Source organism: Dreissena polymorpha, chromosome 10, assembly GCF_020536995.1.
Source record: "Dreissena polymorpha isolate Duluth1 chromosome 10, UMN_Dpol_1.0, whole genome shotgun sequence".
NCBI lineage: Eukaryota > Metazoa > Mollusca > Bivalvia > Myida > Dreissenidae > Dreissena > Dreissena polymorpha.
In genome coordinates, this window is record NC_068364.1 from 32082455 (window position 1) to 32097184 (window position 14730).

General features: G+C 34.4%; 1 protein-coding gene across 1 annotated transcript in view; it reads right to left on the reverse strand.

The window, feature by feature from the left end:
- Positions 1 to 5715: 5715 nt before the first annotated feature.
- LOC127849014 (potassium voltage-gated channel subfamily H member 8-like) overlaps positions 5716 to 14730 on the reverse strand; it is a 67886-nt gene continuing 58871 nt past the window's right edge. The window contains exons 12-16 of the mRNA XM_052381738.1: positions 14397 to 14507; positions 13750 to 13859; positions 10155 to 10444; positions 8159 to 8265; positions 5716 to 7824 (exon numbers count right to left, since the gene is read on the reverse strand). Of these exons, the coding sequence (XP_052237698.1) occupies positions 6119 to 7824; positions 8159 to 8265; positions 10155 to 10444; positions 13750 to 13859; positions 14397 to 14507 (2324 nt within the window). The 3' untranslated portion in view covers positions 5716 to 6118. The remainder of the gene's footprint in view (positions 7825 to 8158; positions 8266 to 10154; positions 10445 to 13749; positions 13860 to 14396; positions 14508 to 14730) is intronic.

Sequence of the window (14730 nt, forward strand, 5' to 3'; positions counted from 1 at the left end):
CTTAAATGCATGGTTACGTCTCTAATAAGATCTTTCCACGAAAAAGATCGCAAAGATTAGAAAGAGAAGTTATAGGTACAACGCATAACTTGGCAAGTAATATACCTGACCTTGCATGTAATGGAAAAATTTGAGAATGCGCGAGTCAAAATTGTAGAAAATAACAGAACATCGTAGATGCCGTGATGTGATCAACACATTTAGATTTCAAGGGATAATTTATTTTGTTTGTCTGTTTTGGGCAAAAATCAGAAATTACGAATTGACATGTGAATAAAATAGTCATTAAACAAAATTCATGCCGATATATATAAATTACCTTACAGTATTTAAAAAAGCGCCTAATTGTAAATCATGTTTTAAATTATTTCAAGTGATTTGACGCTGTTTTCTGCTCAGATCTAACAACGCAAAAATCCGTAACTGTGAACACAATTGTCCGGGGTTTCTTATATCTTAAACACGTTCATTCAATCTGAATGAATCAAATCAGGAAATAATGCCGCATACGTCCACAACGGCCTATGATTGCTGTTTATACCAATCATCATGCCATGAGAATAACAATTGCAATCCCTGAGAATCAATCCATTCAATAACTCCTAATAACATTGTGGCTATCCGGTCGGGCTTAACTTGTGACAATTAGCCGGTAATGTGCCTTTAATACAAATGTGTAAATGTGATGAATCACGCTGGTCAATTATTATGAACGACTTAAATTTAGTAAAATATTTGATAAAACACCCGAAATCGAGTTACCGTAAGAAATCTTCTTACCAGGAGGACCATTTATAAAATATGGATTCAATGAAATTGCGAAACTTCTGATTATTTTGAACGGCTGACGCAGAAGCACTTAAGGCAAAAACAATTTGTATGAATTTCATTTTTATTAGTCACAATGTACCACTTAAGGAGCAGGAATAGCTAATATAATCAATTGGCGCATTGCCAACATGATCTTCATAGCACTATATGAGTCGCGTTCTGAGAAATCTGGGCATAATACATATGCGTAAAGTGTCGTTCCAGTTTAGCCGGTGCAGTCCGCACAGACTTATCAGGGACGACACGTTCCGCCTAAACTTGATTTTCGGTATGGAGGGACTTCCTTGAAACTAAAAATACCATAAAAGCGGAAAGTGTCGTCCCTGATTAGCCTGTGCGGACTGCACAGGCTAATATGTGACGACACTTTACGCACATGCATTAAGTCCAGTTTTCTCAGAACGCGGCTCATATAATGGTTCGTTGTTTAGTGGCTCTAAGCATTAGGCTCTCTGTTCATTCGTTCGATTTGTGTTTTAGATTGTCTAGCTTTTATTTGCATAGAATACATTTGTATGCAGAAACTTCACATTAACCGAAATTCTTATAAAAAATGTTAACACGTTTGAAGCGACCGTCGACCACAAACGACGAAAAAATAAAAGTTATTGAATACCGTAGTTTGTACAATTAATAGTTTATATTGTTTAAAATATCACGACCGGTACAGCACATTACTTGTAAAAGTTGTTACGTTTTCATATTTTCAGAATATTCCGTAATACAATTTTTATTGGATACAGGTACCAGGTAACTACTAGTTAACTATAAATAAGTTATACGCAAGGCGATTAACCATCATCGTCACGTGGTAAACCCAGTAATGCAAATTGTACATGCGTAGTGCATTGTATATATTGTATATATAAATTCATCAATTTACTTGCGTTATTTATAATGTGTATATCGTTATGTCACCTATTTTCGCGATGTACTTTCGATTACACATCGTGAAATTTTATTACCGAATATACTTTTTAAAAATATGGTATTTTAGAACTTTTCTTTTTTCGTCGTTTTGGTTGAAGGTCCCTTAAAAATCTTTTTAGGAATATTTTATCGTAGAAATCACACAATGAAATACCAGTAATGTGCCTTTAGAAGCAGTAATAAAATATCGTTGTATAATATTCGTGTAAATGATAGTTATATTTATCAAATGTACGCAAGGTAATAATAATCATAATTATATTTTTCAAGAAAATAAGCATGTCATAAGATCCAATACCATCCTTTACTACACTCCCTTACATTCACGTATTTGTATGTTTTATCTCAATTATCAATAACGTTTTCTTATTATTTATGTTAACAAATGTTCGACAGTCTGGGAGTGTAAATTGAAAGTGTTTGCAGGGAAACACGTTTGAAGGTTATGCCAGGTAGCCATATGTCGTCTTGGGCGAGTTAACAGTTTGACATCATGTGTCGGTTTTCCTTATGAGGTCATGAGCAGGTTTACTTTATGACGTCGTGAGCCAGTATGCCTTATGACGTCAAGGGTAAATTTGCCTTATGACGTCAGGAGACAGTTTCCATTTTCACGACTTTCGTCATGAATATAAATTATAAATGTAGCAATGGATAAGTAAACTCATGTCTGTGCAAAATATATGGTTATAATATTTCTCTTAAAATCTCTTCTGACTTACAAATACAAACTATTATTATATCATATCTGTATTGTCATGTTAGGTGGCATAATCATGTATGATGCTACAATTGCTAGTTCTTTTATCGACGTTGCTTATTTGCTTAATTGCTTGTAGATTAATTATTGCAATCAAATACAAGTTCTAACACAACTCAATAACGTGAATTTACGGTCAAAGCAATGTAAGTGCGTTTTCTAGATAGAATATTCATGGACAAAAGGCTTTGGGTTCGTGTCGAGGTTATTTGACTATACCGTGTTTATTATAATAGGATATGTTTACTAGCTTTAATATTTATATATAATGTAGCATCTTATAATTTGTAATATATAGTATTTCGCTTGTTGTAGTGAACTCGATTTGTGGGGAAAAGTGATAAGTGTTTTGAAATAAGATGATGGTTTCAACGCTGATGGTAGAAAATATCAATGAAATGTTTGATGTTAGAGGAAATGATTTCAAAACAAACCAACAACCAAGAAATACCATTAAAATAGGAAACATGTTTGGTTGGTAGTGTTACTATACTTATATCAAGTAAATGAAAAGTATCATTTGATTTGCAAACAATTTTTAATTTGTTGGCTCGTTACATGATTGTACATCCCTTTTAGAAATCACAACCACATGAATTATTGATGTACGTTACTGTTTGCCTTGTTTGTTCAACAATAATCAACAAAAATATGCGCGTTGGCTATGTGGTATTTGCAGACACAGATGATTGCAATATCATAATTGCAGCAATGCAGCTATTGAGCCCTTCTGCAAATAATTATTTTGAGCCTCTATAAAGCCCCGGGTCTTCAGGGACTTAGTTACAGTAACCTGAATATAAGATCGTTCGTGACTAGTTAATAATGCCAAACAAATAACTGTATGAGAAAAAATAATGAACATTCAGTATACAGCGTTCTCTGGATAACACATTTATTCGTAGTAACATTTGACCATAAATTGAGTTGAAACACGTCCTTCCCTTAGCTTGTGTAACGTTACTCATTATCTCCCGTTCTTGTAATTCTGCCATTTACTTGAAGTTTCATACAGCAGCAGTAAAGTACAATTCTAAATTTAGTGTTATAATAATAAAATGTAATAAAATAACCATTGGTTATGTTTATGTTAATGCACTATCCAGATAGATTTATGTAATGCTCAGATGTTCTTCATGAACTTTGGATTTCATCAAAAATAAAAAATGTTATCACATAATAATATGCAATCATACAATATTACATCATAATGCATGGCTATATACGTTTGGTTTTATCCATTATATGTATATTGTTGTTGGAGATGACTTACTCATTGACATATCACATGTATGTCATTATATATATTAAATGACTGTTTCCTCAATATACTTAATTCTATACACAATTTAACGAGAGTAAATATACAAGAAGTATTTCTTTCGTTTCAATCCTTTTCTGATATCTATTGTAATGTGTATTTTGATATATTGTACTTGCCAAAAGAAAGAAATATGTTTAAACTATACATAATTTAAAATAAAGCTTATCCCAATTTACCACAATTAAAAACAATGCTACTCTTATAAACAGCAAATACAACCCGAACAACTGTTGATTTTATGTGACACGTGTGCGTATTCTTTACATTTAAGTATATCTTTGAAATAGTTTCTTACATGCTTATCAAATGGTATTTCAGCCGATAGTTTTACCTTATAATACTGGACTGATTAATTTTAGTTTGATCTCATACATGTCTGCGTCTAGATCATAAACATGGTGCGAATGCATTTGACACGCTGAATTTTGGTGGCCATTGACGTCACAGTGTAGTATAGGATTTGTTGTGTATGTTCGTTTATATATTTGTATCGATGTTCTCCAATATTACCAAGAAAAACGTGTTTCTTTATTATAGCCCAACAACATAACTGACAGAGAGGCCGATATATTCAATATATTTAGGGGGAATATTAACTATGTTGACATTGTAATTAGACATGGTAAAAAACGATACAAAGTATCGTTAGACCTGTTTAATGGCTTTAAAACGTGTTACAATAAAAACGAATCTGCAAAATTCACAGTTACAATAGAAGCAGTTGTGTTTATAGTTCATTTTTCAATTTCAATATTCCAATCGAACATGTCTTCATACGTAACTCTATTACCTGGCACATATATGCGTTGACGTATTTTCAATTAACATTTACATTTTACTTATCTATATATCCTTTTATCTAAGCTAACTGTTTGTGGTATGTGTGTTTCTGATAATCTTTATTTATAGCATATTGCATGGACCTCGTGTTTCTATGCCACCTATCCCAACATATAAACTGCTCAGCTACATTTAAATGGTTGCCGCTAGTTGCCCGAATACCGCACACAATTTGCCTGAATTGAAATATATACTGTACAAGAAGCCTCTACTTGTTAAAGTTCAAACTGATGTATTAAAAGAAAACGCTTGATTGACACAACTTGTGTTATAATGGAGTTTTTTTACGATAAATGTTCTAGTTGCTTTGCGTTGATTTAAAGCGTATAACCCCATAGTATACACTATGTGCAGGATGTTGTCATCCATTAAATATTTAATTAAAAGAGCTTTCAAAGAGCGCATCATTAATAAATGTAAATCATCTATTTATATTCGCCTTCAAGAATTGTGCATTAATGAAAATCCGATATTACCCCTATGCTTGACCAAAAGCTTTATGTATGTTATTGATCTTTATCATTATTACATAGTATTAATCGAAACTATCATTGCATATGTGTTAATGTCGGATTTATATTCTTTGCAATAAATATGAGGTTTGAACCTCGTTTTCACTAGAACGTTATTCGTCATAAATACGTATGTCTTGGTCTAACACAAAAGTGAAAGTTCACCGTTACTTCAAGACACCGATGGTAGACCCAATTTTACTGCGTAATACTAAAATATGTTCGCTCGTATATCAAATAATTGCAGACAGCCTGTTTTGCACTCTGAATTACTTATTTATTGGTTCTGTTTCCACTAGCATGATGTTCAGTTCTCACAGAAAATTGCAAAATTGCAATTCCTATTTCTTCGAAGGAACAGACGTAGATGGTTGGTTAAATTAGTACCATCATTTTACATTGAGTAAGTAGATCTGTAAACGTACATTATTTGTATATGTTCTTTTCTTTTTTTTTCTTAAACAGGTAAAATGCGTTTTTATAACGTTTTAATAGAAGTAACAAGGTAAGGAACAATGTAATAGACAATGCATACAAAACATATTACACGAAGCAACATTTTTCTATTAACGTGAATCCCGAGTTTATGATAAGTATGACACGTGTAACATCCGAAAACACGCATCCGAATATTAACACACAATGTCAACATTTATCCCAACACGACAAACGAACTTACAATTGTAAAAACCTATAAGGATATACATTTAACATGCATTTAAATATATATTCTTAACAATTATTAAAAGTAAACGACATTTCTTGCTCCATATAAAGGAAGGTCAGAAGCGTTATTGTATAGTCCAACAATATCTATAATTACAACTTGACAAAAGAACTATCATTACAAAAGTATAAAATAACAAACATTAAATGTAAAAATGGAGTAAATATTCAAAATGTATAAACTCTCTTATCCATTCACAAATTTGTCGTTCGTAATGAGTTATCATCGAACATTGGTGTGAAAATTCCATTACGGGCTAAATTATCACATTCGATATCCAGCACAGTGGTACATATGTTGGCATCGTCGTCCTCTGTTTTTAAACTACCACTTATATCCGTAGGTGTGTCAGGTGAAACACATTCGTTCTCCTTCATTCGCGATTTGTTACCGTAAATATGATTGTACTTATTACTTATGTTGTTTACTGATTTTCCAAAAGTATCTTTAAGGCCGTCATAATACTGATCGACATTATCTGCGCTGCTAAATTTAAAATCTTGGGTTTCCATTAAACTAACATTTCCAGAGTCGGTTCTTAAATGTTCTTGACTGTCGAAATGTGTAGTGTTAAAGTCACGCTGTAATGAATTCTCATTGGAGCCATGGCACATTAAGGGTATTTGTCCCATGTCAACTTTGTAATCAGGAGAACTGTCAATTATTTCAATAGAACCCACATACACTGGCCTATCGCACAAACTGTTGCTTAAACACAAATTAGAGGAATCTTTTCTGGATAGAGGCTTCTTATCACAAAAAACTGTTTTAACTTCATTTGGTGTATTTGCCCCAAATTCCGTTTCAAGGAATACTTGGCTTTGGACCTTTGAAATATTACAGTCGTTTGGTCTTAGTGGTTTAGCTCGGCCGTGCCCTATTTCAAAACAACTTTTACTGCTGACTAAACTCCGTTTCGCAGAACAATTTGTTTGATTTTCTTTCTTTAAACGTTGCTTATCATTAGACTTCTTCTTTATGGTTTGCGCTGACGGATGTACAATGTTACTGTACGGAGAGTCATTGAGGCGTTCATCGCAGCTATTCGATAACTGGCTTCTGTTACCCTTTTCTAAGCAAACACTGTTATCAAATGATTTAATATGCCGTTCCGTCAACGGAGAATTGCAATCGAACGAGTGTACGTCTTCCAGACTGTTCATAAATGTATCTTTATCAAGAAGATGGTCAGTATCTTTTGAGTCTGATACCGAATCGATAGTCATTTCTTCGGAACCTCCCAAAGATCGGTTCGCAATCAAATATTCACTCTGAGTTTCGCTGAAAGGAAGTACCTGTTTTGTAACGTTATTGTCACTTTTAGAACTCGCCATCGATGTTATAATTGGTTTGTCTTTATTTTCTGTACCATCACTGTAACGACGAGTAACCAAGTCATGAGGATTTAACAACAATGGAACCTGCAAGCTACTGCGCCTCTTTGAAGGATCAAAATTCTGTGGAAAACGTGATGTTGCTCTGGATTTTAAGACCGGGTTCGTATTCGTAGAGTTAAAAACATCATGATTCAGAGGCTTTGGACTACGATCTGAAACGGTTATCGAACTGTCGGAACCGCGAATATTCTCCGCACTTTTATGTCTAAGAGCATTGCGTGAACACGGAGAATCATTCAACGTTATTTCAGAAAAGTCAAAACTAAATGTTGCACGTGAATGGTTTAACGGTGTAATGGGTGACGGCGGCAGTAAAGGCTCCAAATGGGATATTTTGCCAACATTCGTAATATGTTTCAGTATTTCTCTCAAGTTACGATCGATTGCACCTATATCCTGGCTGATTTTTGATACCTTTCGCTCAAGTTTGGTGATCGAAGCTTTTGTGCCTTCTACTTCATTTTGCAGATTTTGGATATGTGGGACAATCTTCTCCGCCGCGTCTTGAACAATAATATCATTTGCAGTTATATATATATTGACGTTCAAAAATTAGATATATATCTTGGAAATGCATAAACAACTACCCATAAAATAAAATGAAAATGAAAAGACAAAAAAGTAAGAAAGACACGAGAGGCAATTCACATTAAAACTAAATAGATCAAAACAATAATTCCATTATGAAAATAATTAAACTTAGTGTGTTTTTTTATATTTTGTTTCTTATCCTTTGTTTGTTTGTCGTCTATATGTCGTTTCTATATCCCAATAACTACTGTGTACATTACGTGTTTTATCTGCACAATGAAAGTACAAAAGTCATGTTTGTCTTACCACAAGAATGCATTCCAACACCCATCCTCACTTTCCTCGTCTCCTTGAAAGATCTGTTCATGAGACCGGGTGGTCGCCGACTTCCCCAAAGCCGAACACTCGACGGACTGTTATGAATACAAAAGTGTGTGTGTTTGTATGACACAAGATGTGAAGACGCACTCAAGAATGACCATAAACATGTAATGACGCTTCGAAACTGAGGTCCTTTTTTGCGTTAGCAGATTATCCCACTACGATATGAACTACTTTTATTGTTATTATATTGCTCGATTGTGTTTGAACTAAAATATTGCATGCACTCGGTGCTTGTGTTACTTGTATCGAGTGCATCGCATTTCTAACCCACGTGAACATCAATCGCAGAAGACCTGCGTGTTTGCTGCGTTAATTGACCTGCGTGTTTGCTGCGTTAATTGACCTGCGTGTTTGCTGCGTTAATTGACCTGCGTGTTTGCTGCGTTAATTTGCGTTAAGGACCGCATGTATTAATAACCTTTCTCCCCTACTGGTGCAACTTATGTTTAATTTTGTTTAAATATGTTATTTTGGTAACGGAGAGACCAGTAAGATACAAAAAGTTGCCTCGTTTCAGACATACGTGGCTTTTCAATCTTTAATTATTATTTTTTAATTAAATAAATGAAATAAAAAAAGTTTAACGTCTTTTAATTTTGTTTTTGAATATACGGTCGGACAAAGGACATGGAATAGGTCCTCAGTTTCCTACTTATCCTCACATTCCTGACGTGTGCTTTCTAGTGCGTCAGAAGAAAATTATGAAGGAAATTGGAGCGGGAACAATACATTATGATGTAAGTGCATTACTATACTACTAGACAAATACTCCGCTAGAAGTGTTGTAACATTTGGAAATGCATTTCAAATGACGGTCCGATGTTGATACAGACTGACCTTATATTTACACTTACTTTAAATACTTACTTTAAATACTTACTTTAAATAATTACTTTAAATATTATGGAACAATTTTAATTTAGAAATGATTTGGTATCACGTGACTGCGACCACCTTCTTGTAACAGACTACTGCACTATAAGTTAGTTATCAATGAAAGCTCCTATCAATGTTTAAAACACTGTTAAATGCAAAACATAGCCATGGATTTATTTTGAATTGTTTCAAATAACGGGTAATTGGGAAATAAGTTAAGCATGTTCCTACACTTTAATTAAATCAGCTGTTTAACATTTCAGTGAAGAACCCCTATTAAAACTGTCTATTTGAATTACTTGTCTATAAAATATAGTTTTGATATACAACTAATTTTATTTTAATAATAAAACAATTAAGCTCAGAATAATGTCAAATCTGGGACTTTAAAATGCAACAGGTAAATTAAATCAATCTGTAAATTCAGTGGAAATGTTAGTGCAATGTTAACGATAATATGAAACGTCAACGGGTAGTTGCATTATGAATGCGAAACATTGTTTTCAAAGGAGTCGTAAAACAATATGATCCGCTCTCTAAGAAAACCGGGCATAATACATGTCGCGTTCTGAGAAAACTGGGCATAATGCATGTGCGTAAAGTGTCGTCTTAGATTAGCTTGTGCAGTCCGCACAGACAAATCGGGGACGACACTTTCCTCTTTTATGACACTTTTAGTTAAAACGGAGTCTCTTCTTAGCAAAAATCCAATTTAGGCGGAAAGTGTCGTCCCTGATTAACCTGTGCGAACTTCAGAAACTAATCTAGGACAACACTTTACGCACATGCATTATACCCAATTTTCTCAGAACGCCACTCATACATGTGCGAAATGCATCGTTCTAGATCAGCCTTTGCAGTCAATAAACGCTTATCCGGTGCGTCAATGTCCGCCTCAACTGGGTTTCAAAGAGTCTTCATATAAACGTAAAATTCCAAAAACAAGCGTAACGAACAATCTTATCTGGGTCGATACATTTCGCAAACGCATTAAACCCCGTTTTCCCGGAAACGTGCTCATATATTAATCGGAAGTTCTTACCTTCCCACCGCCTCCACCTGTATATCTCCATTCGGTATCATTTTATGACTCAGTCTCGGGGTATGCGGCAATAAGGGCGAGCTTATGGAGGGATTCACAGCGGTGATGCCATCCTCCTCTTCTTCAAGTACAGTAGACACAGAGGGCTTCTCGGAAAGCAAGAGCGAAGTCGGCGGCGGGGGCGGTAGCTTGTCGTCATGGTCGTCGTCGTCGTCGGACGCCGACAGCTCGTCGTCCTCAGAGATTGAAGGCAGCGTACATACACGGGCTTTTGGACTGCTGTTGGTTTCCTGGATATGTCCGGTTAAAACACACTCGTTTAAAGCGCCTTTTTGATACTCGGATCTGCTTAATAAGCATCATTTGGATGTTTAACTTTCACGTATGAGATTGATAAAAAATTGCTTATTGACTCATAGAAAGTGATTATGCAAAATATTCATTCTTATATAAATTATTTGAGCCTCGTTTTGGGAAAACTGGACTTATGTAGTGTGTGTCCTAGATTAGCCTGTGCAGTCAATACAGGCTAGTAAGGGACCACACAATTCTGCTTTGGTGGCATTTGTTGATTAAAGGTTGTCTTTTCAAAACGGAACTCTATTCAAGACGGAAAGTGTCGTCCGTGGTAAGCTTGTGCACAACGCACAAGTTAATCTTGGACGACAATTAACGGAAATTACTTTAGCCTGATTATTCAAGCAAAAAAGGCCTAGTTGAGTAATTGAAAAACTACGCCAAGCCCACGTTCTTGTACAGTGTGTCAATTATGAATTGATTTGAATTTAACAATTATGGCTTTCGATTCCGGTGATAATAACACATAATTGCTTTAACAAATCAGTTCTAATCAAATTTTAAGACAAACAGCCCTTTGACAAAAGACAACTACGAAACCGACGTTGCAAATACAAATTACTGTATATCATATAAATCTCAAAAATGCCTTAATTTAGCCTCTTAAATTCCGAAAATATATCTGACATTAATTATATAAGGTCGCCTGCAAAAATGACGGAATTCGGATGTTTTAACGCGACATAAATACCATCAGTCGGTATGTTGGCATAGATTGTTAAAATATACCTCAATGAAAAATCACACAAATGCAAACGAGCAGTACACATAAAAAGCATTCACCAATTTAATAGCTAAATTCAAACAATAAAACAAGATGTGTTTGTGAAACGCTATGTCCCCCCATATATCTAGCCTTTGACCTTCAAGGATGACCTTGACCTTTCACCGCTCGAAATGAGCAACTCCATGAGATACACATGCATGCCAAATATCAAAATGCTATCTTTAATATTGCAAAAGCGTATATTTAATAAGCGATTTTGACCTATATATTTGACCTTTGATATTGAATGATGACCTTGACCTTTCACCACGCAAACTGTGCAGCTCCGTGAGATACACATGCATGCCAAATATGAAGTTGCTATCTTCAATATTGCAAAAGTAATGGCTAATGTTAAAGTTTCACGCAAACCAACAAACAAACCAACGAACCAACAGACAGGGCAAAAACAATATGTCCCCCGCGATAGTGGTGGTGGACATACACATATTTAAACAAAGTGCAATGTGCACAAATGCAATAATATAAAATAATATCACTCAACATAAGGTGTTGTCAACATATAAAACGCATGTACGTAGTCTTAAGATCAAACTCTAATAAAAAGCGTGAATAACGAGATAATAAGGCCAACAAAATATGTTGTTCGTTTCCACATATATCTTCAAATAATAGTTAATTTTTTGCATTATTTTTGTTATTTTGTTTTTTACTGTTCATATGTTAATAATAACTTCAAAGAGGATTTTCAGAAGTATTGAAAACATTTTTATTGCATAACTTGTTTAATACGTGTCATTGGTTAAAAGGGAAATATCAGTGATTTAAACACAAAACTTTCGATGTTTCTCATTGCTGTATTGTTAAATGACGTCGTTTAGACGTTATGGCGTTATTTTTACGCTGAAAATTTCCAAGTTAACATTTTAAAATGTTTAAAAACGACGAAAAAGTATTAAATAAAAAGGAATGTTCGGTATATATTATACATTTAACCCATTGTCGATCGAAGTTAATAAATAACAGCGTCATTCGTTTATTATTAATTTCTATGATCATTCGTTTATTGAAATTTAGAATGTATCGAAACAAACAAATACCAAAAATACCCTCTATTTCTTTTTATCTAAAATTTATTGGACTTGATCACAGATTTTCTTGTTGTTCAAATATACTATTAATTAATTTAATAAGTTAACGAAAGAAAACAAGATTACATAAAAATAATTGTGCCTGTCGCTTTCTTCAACTCGGTCCTCTTCAAGAAAAAGCTAGCTATTTAACCCTTTGTCATGTAGGTTTTTCAATGTGGATGTAATTTCAACGTAGTGTCGGGCATAAACATTTTTCTAAATGATCGATGAAAAGCGTTACACACGCTTTATCATTTTTCCCATTTTCACGGATGACTAGAAATAAACGAACATATATGTTTAACATAATTCTTAGTGAAAGTGTTATATTGCTTGTCTAAATAAAATGCATTCAATCTTTCATTAATCTGCGCTCTTTTTTATTCATTGATCTTAAACCGTTAACAAGTTCCTTTTTTTGTTTATAAGGAATATAAATATGTTAAGGAATGGTCCAATAAATAAGGATCGCTTGTATAATTGGAAACAAACAACATGTTTTTGCCCAACCAAATGTTTGAAAAGACAAATCAAGCTTCGTTAAAACGTCACCTCCAAATGTTTCCGTCGAAGAAATGACGTCAGGGCCATAAGGCGTTGTTTAGTTGATATCCATTAAAATGATGACACAACTATTATTTTAAGGCGTAGTAGCAAATAAAATTTTAGTAGTAGTACTATGAGTAGTAGTAGTAGCTGTAGTAGATTGCATAATTTTAAAGATCATACCTTGCACAAATGATTTCAATAAACACTCATAATATTTTGTAATATTTTTTAAAAAAGGTATAAACTCATTTTGTTTCATCAAAGTAATTATTTATTCTCGCTTTTGGAAAACCAGGTGTTATGCATGTGCGCAAAGAATCGTCAAAGATTAATATGTGCAATCCGAACAAGCTAATCAGGGATGGCACTAAGCTCTGTAACTAGATTTTCGCTACGATGTCCTTTAGACGAAAAAGTCAATGACAGTATCTTCCCTGATCAGCCTGTTGAGACTGAACAGGCTAATCTGAACGTTACCTACCACACATGCATTAAGCCCTATTTTCACGAGCGAGACTCATTTATTTAAGTAAGAAATTGAGTCGTGTTCTGAGAAAACTGGGCATAATGCATGTGTGTAAAGTGTCGTCCCAGATAAGCATGTGCAGTCCGCACAGGCTAATCAGGGAGGACACTTTCCGCCTAAATTGAATTTTTGCTAAGAAGAGACTTCTTTAAAACGAAAAATGTCATAAAAACGGAAAGAGTCTTCCCTGATGAGCATGTGCGGACTGCACAGGCAAATCTGGGACGACACTTTACGCACATGCATAATGCCCAGTTTTCTCAGAACACGACTCATTTAAGTAAATAAGAAGCAGCCACTCACTTCGTCGGAGTCCTCGGCAGTCTGTCGTAAATTGTAGGTCAGATCATTGTGGATATCCTTGGCGAACTTTTCTGCAAAGTCCGGATACAAGAGTAGAACATCATTCAAACCTGGAACAAAAAATACTCGATGGACCTACAGTCATAGTTAGACCTTTCTCGATCACAATTTGACAGTTTTCTGATTTATCTTTTAAATTGTAATTTATATAAGTAGTGGGTACGAACAAGATTTTTTTCCAGATAAAAAGGGCTAATTATAACTATTAAGTATCTCAATGAATATTATTTTTGTTCTTCAGTATATAACTGGATTATATTTTTGTTCTTCAGTATCTGATTGGTGGCTATTTTTGTTCTTCAGTATCTGATTGGATGCTATTTTTGTTCATCAGTATCGGATTGGATGATATTTTTGTTCATCAGTATCTGATTGGATGCTATTTTGTTCATCAGTATCTGGTTGGATGCTATTTTTGTTCTTCAGTATCTGATTGGATGATATTTTTGTTCATCAGTATCTGATCGGATGATTTTTTCAGTATCTAATTGGATGATATATAATGATAAAACGGCCACATAATTTCTTAAGTTTCAATGTTTGCAATATCACTGGTATGTATGCATTATTTTTATGTCAATGATTACCTTTTATGCTGATACACTGTAGTTCACTGTAAGTCAAGGATCTGACGTCATAATTGCAGACGCTGATTGGATCTTCAAAGTCGATATCAGATCCGAAGAGATCACCTTTACCTAGGAAAATAGAGGCAAATTGAGCAAGTCAATGTGAAAACAGTGTTTATTGGTTAAGGACATAAAGTGCCGTCCCGGATAATCTTGTGCAGTCCGCTTATGCCAATCAGGGACGACACTCTCCGTCTTAACTGGATTTTTGTAAGAAAAGTCTTCTCTCAAACTACAAATACCATAGCAACGGAAATGGTTGTCTCCGATAAGCTTATACGGACTACACAGG